The sequence below is a fragment of the Gorilla gorilla genome, chromosome 1, assembly GCF_029281585.2.
Source record: "Gorilla gorilla gorilla isolate KB3781 chromosome 1, NHGRI_mGorGor1-v2.1_pri, whole genome shotgun sequence".
Classification (NCBI taxonomy): domain Eukaryota; kingdom Metazoa; phylum Chordata; class Mammalia; order Primates; family Hominidae; genus Gorilla; species Gorilla gorilla.
Genome location: NC_073224.2, coordinates 140,223,281 through 140,238,644, shown reverse-complemented (window position 1 = coordinate 140,238,644; position 15,364 = coordinate 140,223,281). Strand labels below are relative to the sequence as shown.

The window sequence follows — 15,364 nt, the reverse complement described above, 5'->3', positions numbered from 1 at the left end:
TGGTGGTTACATTGAAACTGCAGTAATACAATCAAATTGCATTAGCCAGCTTTATATTTAAGACCTACTGCTTCAATTACTTTAAACAACACAGTCTTGTGTGGAAGCAAAGAAAGTCTTGCTATAAAGTGGCATTAGCTTAGGAAACCCCAGATTCTTTGAAGGAGACCGTTCTAAGAACTCCTATCAGAACCAAAGTCAAGCAGCCAAAAGAAAAAAAAAAAGATAAAGCCCGGACTTCAATCCTTGTTAGATGGACTAACCCACTGAGCAGAAAAATCCCCAGTACAGCAAAATAACCCTAACGAAGATTAGGACAGAAATATTACCTTTGTATATAATGGGTCAACATGTTTACACCCTCGTGGGCCCCAGCTATCATTTCAATCTTCACTTCCTTCATTATCATAGAAAGTAAAAAATCCCTTAATACTGCTGAGCTAAATGAATGTTGTGTCTAAGTTCCTAAGAATCCATTTTTTTAAGTTTTCTTTCTACAGTGGCTAATTGGAGAGGAGTTAAGAGTTCAGACTCTGTAAGTAAAGATCTGATTTCAAATTCCATCCTGCCCCAGGCTGCCTGTGCGACTCTGGGCCAGTTGCCTTTCTAGGTGCCCAGCTTGCTCATCTGTCAATTGGAACTAACAGCAGTGCTCATGGGGGTTGCTGTAAGGACGAAATAGGCCAGTGCCTGGTGCAATGGAAATATGCAATATGTGTTAAATGTTATAAATGCTAACACATGAAGTACTGAAAGGTAGGATGGTGACTTTTGAATTTTGGTTTGTGTGGTTTTTCCCCTCATGAGTTCCAGTCTGTTTGGCCCCTAATGGCAAACTCTATCAGGTTGTGAGTCCTTGTTAACTCCACCAAAAGCTGAGAAAGATAAATGGACCCTTAGCAGCAGAAAAATTGCCTTCTGAAATAATCTCTTCCTGATGCATCCAGCATTCATGTGCTTTTTTTCCAAGACAAAAAATTGCATGTTGGAATTGGATTGGAGACATTATCTCGTGATGATTAAGGGAGGTTATTACTACAACAGTTCATGAAATGAAAGCTACCTGCTTTTACCCAGGGAGCTCTTGAAAATAACCCTCTTTTTCCCCAGCAAATAGGCAAGGAAAAGCAAGATTCCAATAATGGATAGCATTACAAATCCTTTTTCATGTACTCTGCTTATCTAAATTGGCACATGATGCCTGCCCACCATCTCTCAGAAATTGTGAGAGGTACTAACTCATCCATCAAGCCCCACCTAACAGCCTGGGAGGCACCAAGGAGGATATTTCTCTTTCTCTGCTGCCTGTTCCTCACCAAACTGAATCAGCATTTCAAGGAGCTCAATTCCCATTCTGAAAGGTAATACCTTCTAAAGATGGGGACGGCAGCACTTATGGAAATTCTAACCCATCAGCTGAAAGATAGGCATGTGAAGGTTAGAGAGTTACCCCACAGTAAACTCCCCAAAAGCTCTCCATTTGAAAAACTTTTAATTTTACATATATATGTATATACACCGACACATAAACACACATACATACACATATATATGTGTATATCTATGTACATGCATACATGTATGTGTATATGTGTGTATATATATGTATATATATATATATTGCCTTCTGAAATAACCTCTTCCTGATGCATCCAACATTTATGTGCTGTCCTTTTTTCCAAGACAAACAATTGCATGTTGGAATTGGATTGGAGACATTATCTCATGATGATTAAGGGAGGTTATTCCTGCAACAGTTCATGAAATGAAAGCTACCTGCTTTTACCCAAGGAGCTCTTGAAAATAACCCTCTTTTTCCCCAGCAAATAGACTATATATATACATATATATACACATATACATATATATATGTGTATATATGTGTGTGCGTGTGTGTGTGTGTATATATATATATATATATATATATATATATATATATATATATAAAGCCCGGACTTTAATCCTTGTTAGATGGACTAACTCGCTGAGCAGAAAAATCCCCAGTACAGCAAAATAACCCTAAGGAATATATATATTTTTTCTATAGTGGCTAATTGGAGAGGAGTAAGAGTTCAGACTCTGTAAGTAAAGATCTGATTTCAAATTCCATCCTATATATTTTCCCAATACTTCATTTATACTTGCCAAATTTTTTCTCTTCCCCAAAACTACCTTTGGGAAGGAATTAGGAATGAGTCCCTAATTTAAGTCTTGCATTGTTTAAGCTTTAAATCAAGGCCGAATATTCTCTTAACTATGAATGGTCATTGAACAAGGAAAAACAACAGATACACAAACGTATATGTATCTTGGAATGGGAAGGAATAATGAGGAAAAAATAAAAATATAAAAGAAATGGATATAAACAAATTCCTTATAAAGTACCTATCAAGAACTTACACTATACCAGGCATTCTTTTAGGTATCCAGGATTCCTCAACCTCAGCACTATTGACACTTTGGGCTAAATCATTCTTTGTTGTGAGGAAACTGTTCTGTGCGTGACAGGACATTTAGCACCATCCCTGGCCTCTACCCACTAGATGTCAGCAGCACCCCTCACCCCTGCCAAGTTATGAGAAGCAAAAATGTCTCCAGACTTTGCCAAATCTCCCCAGGGAGCAAAATCGCCTCTGGTTACGAACCACTGTACTAGATACACAAAAATTGCCCTGCCTACTAGTTGTAATTTTTGTTTTATGCTCCTTAAGGACAGTCAGTCCTCAAAAACTCAGTGCATTATCTGGTGTAGAGGTTGTCAAACCTCCTCTTCTCCATTGCTGGGCTACTGCTGACTTCTGACCAAGTGGAGGAGGTTGCGGGGGTTCTGGGAGCATCCAGGTCCTTACTCTCAGTTATGCTTTCTAAGTCTCTCATCATTTCCATTAGCATTCTGATCTTTTAGAAAGCTTTTCTAGAGCAGCAAATCTCTAACATTCATCTGATATTTATATTGTCCATAAATATTTGAAGTATCAAATCAACATACAAAAATAAGAAGTCAAGTTTTGCATTGAAGTGGAAATTTTAGGAAATGTTCTGCATCAGTAGGCATCTCCTGTTAGAGGTTTGTGATTCTAAGTAATTAGTACCAAGATGTTTCCTAGTTATCCTTTTCAACTCAGAGTTGGCTGTGACTAAGGGATAAAGAATGGGAGGGAGGTGTTTGTTTATGTTTAGTTTTCACAAACATGTCATGATGTATTGTGAGACCACAGCGACTTATTAATGCAACTTTCATCCAGTGACTTGAAAACCTTCAAAAATATTCATTAACAGATACACTGATGAGGTTTGCAGGCTTTCAACCTCATATTCTTACCATATTAGTCTAAAGAGATTCTTGGGATGAATCATATGTCATTACATTACCCACGGCTTTATCTTCAGAGAGAGACAACAACAAACACCAGTGCATTTCAAAATTCCCTAAGATGTCATTGGCCAAGCAGACCAAGAGCTTTGTCTCTACGCCCCAGGAAAAGAAAGGGGCAGAGACAGGAAGAAACTAGCTGAAGTCGTCGGGCTCATGCCTGTAATCCCAGCACTTTGAGAGGCCGAGGCAAGCAGATCACTTGAGGTCAGGAGTTTGAGACCAGCCTGGCCAACACGGTGAAAGCCCATCTCTACTAAAAATACAAAAATTAGCCAGGCGTTGTGGTGCACTCCTGTAGTCCCAGCTACTCAGGAGGCTGAGTCAGGAGAATCGCTCGAACCTGGGAGGCAGAGGTTGCAGTGAGCCGAGATTGCACCACTACACTTCAGCCTGGGTGACAGAGCAAGACTCTGTCTCCAAAAAGAAAGAAAGAAAGAAAGAAACGAACACCCTATGAAGTTGTTAACATTGACCAGATCTCTAAATGTTGAATTGCTCCAGATTCAGGCCTTGGAATTCTTATCTCCTTCACTTTCTAGGGAAACTTATCCACTCCTGTGGTGATAAATACCAACTCCCAAATGTATATCTTCAAACCCAGACTTCTCTGAGCTCCAGTCTTGTATATCCAACTGTCTTCTCCATATCACACTTGACTGTCTCAAATTTAACACATCCCCGCAAATCCCCTTTCTTCTCTCTCCCAGATTTCTTCAGCCAATTGTATTTGCATGTTTCCAATTATTGAGGTCACAAACAGTGGAATCACCTTGACATCTCCCTTTCTCTTATCCCCTGCATGTATGTAATCGTCAACAAATTCTGACAGCTCTTTCTCTCAAATATTTCTAGAATCCAACCACTTCTCACCCTTCTACTGGCAACCAACATGGATTACGCCATCTTCATCTAGATTTTTAGCACAACTGACCTCCATGTTTGCCCCATCCAGTCTATTTTCCACACAGCAGCCAGTGTAACTGTTTACATTTCAAGTCATAGCATGTTTCCTCTCTGTTCAAAATTCCAATGGCTTCCCCAAAGCCCTTCCATGCACAATGCCCTGCCTATCTGGTCATCTGCCTCCTCTCTGACTTCATTTCACCTTTCTACTCTCTTGGCTCTTCCTTCGCTCTCTATAGTTACTCTTCCATCTCTCCGGAGCACACTCCCTTTGAAACCCTCATGTTTCCCACTCTCACTTCCTTCATGTCTCTGCTCAAATGACACTTTATCAGAGAAACTTCCCTCACCGCACTGTGTGAAATAGTGCCCCCTCCTCAGGCTTTCTCTATATTCTTTATCTTGCTGTTTACAGCCCCTATCCTGCTTTTCTCATCAAAAATATTTTTTCTTCATAAATAAATGTGTTTGTGTGTTTATATATGTATGTACATACATCTGCAATATATACATATTTGTATTACACATTTGTTAATGCAGGGATTGACATACTATGGCCCAGGACCAAATCTAGCCCTGGCCTGATTTTGTACAGACACAAGCTAAAAATGGTTTTTATATTATTAAAAGGCTGTAAAAGAAAAAGGGGGAAAAAGATGAATAAGAAACAGAAAGCATATGTGGACTGCAAAACCTAAAATATTTAGCATCTGGCCCCTTATAGAAAAAGGTTGCCAGCCCCTGTATTGTCTCCCACTAGAACATAAACTCCTTGAGCTCAGGGACTTTGTTTTGGTCACTGTAAGATCCCCAGCACATAGAAGAGTGCCTGGTTCAAAGTAGATGCTAAGTAAATATTTTTAAAGGAATGAATGAATAAAGACAATGAGTTTTATTGTTTGTTTGTTTGTTTTTGAGACCAGATCTCACTCTGTTGCCCAGGCTGGAGTGCAATGGTATGATCATGGCTCACTGCAAGCTCCACCACTCGGGCTCAAACAATCCTCCCACCTCAGCCTCCCATGTAGCTGAGACCACAGGTGTATGCTCAGCTAATTTTTTTTAATATTTGTAGACACTGAGGTCTCACTATGTTGTCTAGGCTCATCTCTAACTCCTAGGCTCAAGCAATCTTCCTGCCTCAGCTTCCCAAAGTGCTGGATTATAGGCATTAGCCACTTCTCTCAGCCCAACACTGAGTCTTAGTGAGGTCAGGTGACTTGTCTAAGGTCACACAGGAAGCTGGCAGATGAACAAGGTTTCAAACCCAGGTCCACCTGATTCCACAGCTAGGCCCTGATGTCCAAGAGCTGCTTGCAGCAATGATTTGAACCTTCTTGTTTTCTACCAAAAGGCTTTCCTTTGTAGACTGTCTCTAACAGGCAAATTAGGTAAGCACCCTGTGGGACAGGGGATGAAAAAAGAAAGACATACAGTATGTTGCAGAAAACTTTTAAAAATTATATCATAACATATTTACAACTGATATCAACCATATTCAATGTACTTTCATATACATCATCTCTTAGTGTCACCAAATATCTGTATATGGTAATGAGCATAATCTGTAATTATGCTCATTACACACATTACAAAACAGAGTTTCAGAGAGGTTAGGGGAACTGGCTTTCACAAGAAGTGAGTAGCAGAGACAGAATTGAATCCAGATTTATCACTGTTAGTGCAGAGCTTTCCCCTTTACCAAATTGGACCAACATATATCCCCACAGCTCTGCTGAAGGATAAAAGTGCTGCCATGGATGTGGAGGAATTTTAATAAAATGGCAGTCACAGTTCAGTCACTTCTAAGAAACCAGGGGCTACTCCATTTCACTTAGAAACCTCTTCAGTTGTAAACGGCAATCTACCAATGGCCAGAGGCAGCAGCAAAGTAAGAACTTTGAAACTGAAGCAATGAGCAAGAGAGCTGTCAAGCTGACCACATCTTGGGCTTTTACTGGTGTGACAATAGTGCAGCATTTTTGAGCTGCCAGGCCCATGACCATCTTCAAGAAGGAAGCCAAGAAAACTGACAGTTCTCTTAGCTGACACGAATATCCACAGCTGTCACCTCCTGGACCAGCTGCTGAATCTAATCAGCCATCCTCTGAGGCAGCTGACTTTAGAGCCTTAGTGTATTTGGCTGAGAAACCATGTGTGTTACGTGGCTGCCAAAGGCCAGCCTTCTGCGTGATTGCCAGTGTCCGTATGTTTTTATAGAGGAGAGGTCACAATGCTGCCCCCTGGAGTTCATTTGAATCTGACACGCAGCTGTACGCTGGCCAAGATACCAGCTCAGAATGCTTGCAACAGTCTCGTTTCAAATGTCTGTCTCTTTGTTGCTGTAAGTTCCTTATGCTGTGTCAGGCCATGTGTGCCCTCCCCCCACCCCAGAAAATGTAGCCTCTATAAACAGCAGCAGTTGAAGCTACTGTACTGTATTTGGTCCATTTCTGCATCTCTTCACCCTACTCACTATAATATGGCCCAACTCTTAGGAAACTGAAATTAAATCAAAGTGTCATTTTCAATGGTAGAATATGCAAGGATTTTAAGTACTAAATGACTATGATTATTAAATCAGTTTAATAATTATAATGTTTTCTTCAAATAATTTATATGATGACTTGGATATGAAAACCTGATGAAAACTACATAATAACTACAAATGTACCATTCCTTTCGGTACAACTTTAAACTTATGTCTCTGTATTTTAAAAATCTCTTTTATTTGGAAATAACATTAGTAATTGCAATGAAGAACATGGAGCAAAGGTCAAATGCTTTACCTAATATATTCCTTTGTCAAAAAAAGAAAACTTGAAAATTGTTCAAAGTCGGGCATTAGGTACCTTCCATATATCAAGTATCATGCTTGGTGTGATGCTAAGTGTGACATTATGTTCTTAGAAAGTGTCTGGCTACTTACATGCATATTCCAAGGAAACTTTATATATGGGGAAGACATATTTGAGAACTCTGCATTTGTACTGTGTTAAGCAATAAAAAGTATACCTTTTTGTTGTCAGGCTTGAGAAAGAGATCCAAGATCTTGAAAAAGCTGAACTGCAAATCTCAACGAAGGAAGAGGCCATTTTAAAGAAACTAAAGTCAATTGAGCGGACAACAGAAGACATTATAAGAGTGAGCATTAACCAATTTTAAAACTGTAATTCTCTCTCAAAATGAATCCACAAATACTATATAATTTTTCAAAGCATATCCACATTTAGATTCTATTTTTTAAACTGTATTAATCATGGAGAATTCTTTTTTCTTACAGTCTGTGAAAGTGGAAAGAGAAGAAAGAGCAGAAGGTATATTTTTGAATAACTTATTTTATGTTAAACTAAGTTTTTTTGGTAATTTGAAATTGTTCCCATTGTAAATATATTCTAAATGTATTTTGAATTCATATTAATTTTACAGAGTCAATTGAGGACATCTATGCTAATATCCCTGACCTTCCAAAGTCCTACATACCTTCTAGGTTAAGGAAGGAAATAAATGAAGAAAAAGAAGATGATGAACAAAATAGGAAAGGTATATGAGAAATCTGTGTTGAAGGGCATGTTCTTAATTTCAGATTTTACAGTGTCAAATATTCACAACCTGCTATGACATATTATTCTTCCAGGTTAAGCAATGGTTCATTTTACAAAGTTCTGTGAGTTATGTGACTCACCGCATAGGTGAGGATAATGAGGGTATAATAATAGCATTTATTCCATGCATTTTATTCCCTAACAAACCAGACAGGGATAAGGAAGATAGAGACCCAAAGGAGACAAGAAGCTCTTAAAAGCATAGATTCCCTGGTCAAAAATATTTCTCCTGATATATTCCATCCACTAGAACCTCTTTGGGGGTTACAAAGATCTTTTTTGAAAATGAAAATATTCCTTTGGGAAGCTTAGGCCTTATTTACCTCCATGGGAGATTGAGTTACATAAAACTGATGCTTCAAAGCTTCTAGAAAAATGAAGGTTTGCATTAGAGCAGAGAGGAAAACTTTGAATTTTAGAATGGAAGGAAAAGCTACTCTTTATTTGCAGATGGTAGTCATTTATTCATTCAACAAATATTTAGAGAATAGATACTGTGTGCCAGGTTCAGTTAGGCACATAGTAGGTATTCACTAAATATATCATGGTAGGGAGTGCAATACAGAGAATAAAGCAGAGAAGCTGGACAGGGAGAGTGCAGATGAGGGGTGTTGCAGTTTTTCTTGGGTAGTCAAGGAAGGCCAAGAACCACCAGGCTATAGAGGAGGTAAGAAATACAAAATGGGTTCAGAAAGAAAGGTGGGAGGACACAACAAAAGCAAGCTGTAATTTTGCACAGAATTCTATTCGCTTTACCTTTCCTATTGAAATTCTAGCCATAGGGATCTTACTTGGGTCATGAAGCAAATCTCAGCTTCCCCAGTTCTCTCCAGTCCATTTGTCTCAGTGCAGCTGATATTGCTGTATTTTTTAGCCCTTCCTCTACTTGAAAATGGGAGTGAAAATGAAAAGAAACATAAGGCAGAAAGAGAAGTGTGTGATTGCAGGCTTCTCCCTCCCATTTCCATCCCAGTTCTACATTTAAACAGCCTCTCCATTGTGAAAACTTTAGAACACACCTCTATAATTTCACCTGGCTGCTGACCTGTACAACAAGGATGTAACTTTATAAAATATACTGTACTAGGCACTTTGCCCACTGTGATGCACAGTCCAACATATTCTTCTTGACTAAAGAAGAGATTGATTCTGCCCACTGAGAAATGCAAAAGAAAGTATATCCATCTTGCTGAATTTATTAATAGGAAAGAGGATATCTTTCGGGTCCCCATTGAAATTCTTTCCTATTTGGAACCATCAGCTTATCTTCTCTAATCTACTTCTCTTCTTCAACCCTTTCCATTTTTCAGTAACAATTCCATACACCATTACATAAAAACCCGTGTTATTCCAGTTGGTCATTATATCATTAATGAGTAAAATCAGAAATTTAAAAAATAGACAACATCTCACATAAAAGAACATGAAGGGTCTACTTAATGTAAAAATAAACACAGTGAAAGCAGGTTAGTTTACAAAAGAAAAGTTAACTAAATCAAAGATCAAATTTGTTTCTTAACAGCTTTATATGCCATGGAAATTAAAGTTGAAAAAGACTTGAAGACTGGAGAAAGTACAGTTCTGTCTTCAATACCTCTGCCATCAGATGACTTTAAAGGTACAGGAATAAAAGTTTATGACGATGGGCAAAAGTCAGTATATGCAGTAAGTTCTAATCACAGTGCAGCATACAATGGCACCGATGGCCTGGCACCAGTTGAAGTAGAGGAACTTCTAAGACAAGCCTCAGAGAGAAACTCTAAATCCCCAACAGAGTATCATGAGCCTGTATATGCCAATCCCTTTTACAGGCCTACAACCCCACAGAGAGAAACGGTGACCCCTGGACCAAACTTTCAAGAAAGGATAAAGATTAAAACTAATGGACTGGGTATTGGTGTAAATGAATCCATACACAATATGGACAACGGTCTTTCAGAGGAAAGGGGAAACAACTTCAGTCACATCAGTCCCATTCCGCCAGTGCCTCATCCCCGATCAGTGATTCAACAAGCAGAAGAGAAGCTTCACACCCCGCAAAAAAGGCTAATGACTCCTTGGGAAGAATCGAATGTCATGCAGGACAAAGATGCACCCTCTCCAAAGCCAAGGCTGAGCCCCAGAGAGACAATATTTGGGAAATCTGAACACCAGAATTCTTCACCCATTTGTCAGGAGGACGAGGAAGATGTCAGATATAATATCGTTCATTCCCTGCCTCCTGACATAAATGATACAGAACCGGTGACGATGATTTTCATGGGGTATCAGCAGGCAGAAGACAGTGAAGAAGACAAGAAGTTTCTGACAGGATATGATGGGATCATCCATGCTGAGCTGGTTGTGATTGATGATGAGGAGGAGGAGGATGAGGGAGAAGCAGAGAAACCGTCCTACCACCCCATAGCTCCCCATAGTCAGGTGTACCAGCCAGCCAAACCAACACCACTTCCTAGAAAAAGATCAGAAGGTAGTCCTCATGAAAACACAAATCATAAATCCCCCCACAAAAATTCCATATCTCTGAAAGAGCAAGAAGAAAGCTTAGGCAGCCCTGTCCACCATTCCCCATTTGATGTTCAGACAACTGGAGATGGGACTGAGGATCCATCCTTAACAGGTAATAAAAATGACAAGGCATGCCACTGCTGTTCAGTCATGTGACCAGCTTCTCTTGTGCTAATGCAGTCTTGCTTTCAGGCTTCTCTGACCACCTCATAAACTAATACGCACTGAGATTTTTTTATTAATGCTGATAGAGATTATTATCACCACAGTAAAGTGATTAAGTCACTTCAAAAGATAAAGAAAGTAAAAATAAATCATTGCCTTATTTGATATTGTATTGAGGAACTTTAATAACTTGAATTTCATCTTCTATCATGGTATGGTGCTGCTTGTGAGTGTATTTGGGTCACTAATATGTTGGATCATCAATAACATATCTTTTTCCACTAGAATCTGATGACTACTTTATTTGTGCCTCACTGTGATTTAAACTTCTTATATAAGTTAACAAATTGCCTTAATTCTGCAAGAAAGTACAAGAAACAAATTTTATTTTCAGAGTATTTTATTACCTTGCTGTATCTTGTTTCTCTATACGTCTATAGTTTCATTAATTTTATTTTCCTAATTTTTCTACATTTTAAAATAGAATGTTAGTTTATTTTATGTTTTCTATAACCTTTAACTTTGCATAGTGTTCCCCAACTTAGCATATTTATCTTTTCTATTTTCTATATATTTGCATTTCTCATTCTTTGTAAAATTTTTATAGCTTTATAACTAACCAGCTATTTTAGCATTGAGTGGAAAATAACTTTAACACTTTTTTTCTACAAAAGTGATAGCTTCTCAATTTTAGATTCCTTGTTATCACTTAAATACTATATTCGTTATCATTTATAAAGAATAAATAAGAACCTAACAAAATCAGTTATAATAGCTGTACTTACCTTGGCTAACGATGTAAATCAAATTACCCTGACATACAATTTCTGTATGTTTGCTAGGGATAGTAATTTTAAATGTCTCTAATGGAAGGATTCTCATTAAAAAGCAATAAATATTAAGTACTGGCTAACTTCACAAGTCAAACTTGATAATTCTATGGCAGTGTGGTAGTACCTGCACAATTACCTACACAATTCAATAATGTTTCTTCCTCTACAACCCATAAGCCCAATATTAGGTAACTAATAATACAGTAAAATGAACCTTCTCCCATTATTTTAAGTAGTTAAAGTAGGTATCCCAATGATAAATTTAATTACCTGAAGAATTTCTAAGCTTTTGGAAAGTACACACGTATATAACTTCCTCAATCAGAGTTGAGTGATATGTCCCACAATGGAAAGTTGCAGATACTAAGTTTCTTTCCATCTTAAGAGAGAGCTTTGGTCACTGATCAAACTTTGCCATCTTAAACTCATTTTAAAAACAAAAAACACAGAAGACTTAGAAAAGAGGAACACACTGTTTACGGTCAATAGCAGTGACATTATCCACTATAAAACCTCCCTTTTCTGAACTTGGATATTAGCCAGCTCCTCCTGAACACCCTTATTTCTTCTCCTCTAACCTTGTCAACACATTTACCCCATGGATAATGACAGGAAGTGACTAACATTTCCAGACAACACTAATCATGCCCCTGAACTAAAATAATGAAAACAGGAAAACCTATTCCAGACAAAGTAACAATACAGAGTTCCGTATTATCAATCAAAGTATCTTATAAACAGAATGCTCCAAATTCCTTGCCTTCCACCATGATATTGTTTTACATTGCTGTTTTCCAATTCGGCGTACAGACTACAGAGCTGATGTGTATTTTTTAAGTAGGTTTTAAAAATAAGTAAGTCACAGTGTCATATGCCCTCACATGCCATCCATATACAAAGAATACATAACCACCTACGTACTTCCATTTCACAAACGCCAAGTGGGTAGAGCTTCTCCCCATAACTCCCCCAAAAAATGCTTATGATACTTGAAAACTCACCATTTAGGTCAATTCCTTTATTTATGGTATAAATCCCCTATTTAATATAAATAGCCCCGGTAGGCATAATAGTTAAGAATTGTTAGTCTCTTTTCCCTTGGTATAAATATGGTTATCAATGCCTTATCTAAGAGCAATTTTAATTTGGAAAACAGCATGAAGAAGAAAGAAATGGAAAAAGGTGGACACTGGAGATTCAAAAGACAAGATTTTTTTAGTCAAAATTTTGAACATGACAGAAAAATTCAGGCAACATTACGTCCATCTGTTTAATGTAAATATAACATATTCATAGGATAAAGCTCAATGCCAGACACTTCCACCATTGCATGGCCCCAGCCAGCTTTGCATGGGAGCTCACTGCTACCCCTACCAATCAGGGGGTAGTAGTTGGCTTTCTTTCGTAGTCCTCACCAACCTATTCTTGTACTTCCAGCTCTATTCTGTCCTCTTAGAGGTGTCAGTGGCATTCCAGGATGAAGTGGTGGGTATCTCAGCTCTGGGAGTTCACATGCTGCTGGTGCTGATTGCCAACCTGCAACAGCCATTAGAGTCCAAGGGATAATGAGAGTAAGGAGACTTCTATCAAGTTCAGCCAGCTGAAACCATGCATCTAAAATGCTATGGGAAGAAGAGGCAGGGATCAGAGAGGAGCGAAAAATAGAAGTAAAAAAGAGAGCTGATGGCCCAGGGTTTTTAGCTGCTAAACCAAGCCTTCTATTGCCAACATGCTCTGGCCCCATGCATTTACTGGAACTCACACTACCTACTTGCCATAGGCTTGAAAAAACGAAAGAAAGGAAAGCAGACTCTAGCAAACTTCTCTGAATGTCAACAGCACACAGGATGTGCCTGATTTACGGAATCTTATGGTGAGGAGTGACTGTAAGAAAAAGCAATTTGCCTGTGACTTAAAAGAGACTCTTAAAAAGCCCCTCACTCCTACTCTCTTTTGTTGGTAGGGGCAAGATAGAGGTCCATAAAATCCAACAGTATAAACTTCATAAAGACTTGCCTTCTGCCTTCTGCCTTCTGTTCACCTTCTGCTATGTAACTACAGCCTCTGCCAGCAATCGAGACCTGCTTGCTACAGAGCACATTCTCTCAGCTCATCCTAAATTCTAGGGAATACTCTTGACCCTGCCACTAGAACTGACCATCCCTGTTAAAGTTTCAAGGGAAATAATGCTCTTTAGCTTCATTGAAATTAAAATATTTCATATAAGTGGAGTGACAATTAAAATAATCATGGTCTTGTTACAGAATTAGATCCCATTCCTTCTCATATTTGTGCAAAAAGGTTTCTTAGGTATGGGGTCATTTCCATTGTCAAAAGGTAACCAATATATGGTATAGAAATGAGAAAACATGTCTTCCATTTTACTTTCCATGAGACAAAATTGTGCAATCAGTTACATAGCTTGTTCTTGGGCCATATTACATGTGAATGTAATATTAGATCATTAACATAATCTTTAGATCAGTGCCTTGAAAGCATCTCTCAACTTTTGGAACATGACTAAGGCAGCTCTACACTGAAATCCTAAATAATAAGAATAGAATACCAGAATACTCATCCAGAATACCAGAAAAGTGTTATACATTCTAAATCTACATTTTAAAAAATGCTTTCTACATTCAATATATTATTAGCAGAAGAATACATCCAAAAAGATATATTTGCCATTTTAAAACATACTTATATCTTGACAAAGACATTTTGTAATCACTCCAGCTTTTAATAACTTGTTCCTGTTGTTTCATTCGTAAATAAATTTGTTTTTGTTATTGTATATCCAAAGGCCAGAGCTCCTTTGGGAAAGGAAGTTGAATGAACTGAAAGGAAACACGATCATGAAATAGAGTTTAAGTGTAAACACCATTTTATTTTGGCAGTACATAGCTCAGAAATGTATGTAAAACACAGTCATCAACCTATAGGAATCTGTATGTATGCCTAATAGGGAAACTGTGCACTAATCCTGTATTTGTTCCACTTGTACTGTTTGCTCTACTAATTTTTCTAATCTTTATAGAAATAGGTTCCTTCTAGTTCTGAACCTGCTTCTGCCCTAAGTTAACCATAGCTTATTATTTCTACTATCTTTTTGTGCTACTAAATCAATGCTCACACTGTTGGATAAAACCATCTGAGGTATGTTCTAAACTTTCCTGCATTCTATGAATGGCCATTTAGAGTAAAAATTGAGGATTTTTTTTTATAACTCTCTTTTCTTTTTCTTTAATTTGCAGCTTTAAGGATGAGAATGGCAAAGCTGGGAAAAAAGGTGATCTAAGAGTTGTACCACCTATATAAACATCCTTTGGAGAAGAAACTAAGAAGCATTTGCAAATTTCTCTTCTGGATATTTTGTTTATTTTTTCTGAAGTCCAAAAAATTATCATTACAGTGTACCATATTAAGCCATGTGAATAAGTAGTAGTCATTATTTGTGAAAAATTCCCAAAAAGCTGGGGAAAACAAACGTGTAACTTTTCCAGTTACTTGACATGATTCAGTGGGGGGGAAACCAGCATTTTTTATTCTATTGATACCAAAGCATTTCTAATAAGAGCTTGTTAAATTTAAGAATAAAGTTATTTAAAATATTCTGAGTATAGTATATTAACTGGCATTGTAATTTTGATGATACAAAGATTGAAAGATCATAGGAAAGCATTGCACTTCATCACAGAAATATTCAACTCTGACAAATAAATATGTCATCCTGAATTAATAATGCCTTAATAAAAGTACATCCTCCTGCTAAGTATCACTTCAGTTGGTTTGGTAGAGACTTCAAACCCTTGCCCATATCCAAAAGGTGCATCCCGTAATGATCCTCAGATTTGGGGACTGAGTTTGGATTGTCCGGCAAGTGCACAGATGATAACTGGCACATTCATTCTTCTTAAATTATCATCCTTTCTTTCACTCAGTTCAATGTGAACCCTGTGGTGCAATGACTGACT

At 37.9% G+C, this 15,364-nt stretch overlaps 1 protein-coding gene across 2 annotated transcripts in view; it reads left to right on the top strand.

Moving 5' to 3' along the window:
- The window catches only part of PALMD (palmdelphin), a 48,283-nt gene extending 33,276 nt beyond the window's left edge, over positions 1-15,007 (top strand). For both annotated transcript variants that reach the window (XM_004026188.5, XM_055352816.2), the window contains exons 4-8: positions 7,309-7,423; positions 7,563-7,596; positions 7,709-7,822; positions 9,407-10,504; positions 14,645-15,007. In XM_004026188.5, the coding sequence (XP_004026237.4) occupies positions 7,309-7,423; positions 7,563-7,596; positions 7,709-7,822; positions 9,407-10,504; positions 14,645-14,688 (1,405 nt within the window). In that variant the 3' untranslated portion in view covers positions 14,689-15,007. The remainder of the gene's footprint in view (positions 1-7,308; positions 7,424-7,562; positions 7,597-7,708; positions 7,823-9,406; positions 10,505-14,644) is intronic.
- Positions 15,008-15,364: the final 357 nt, after the last annotated feature.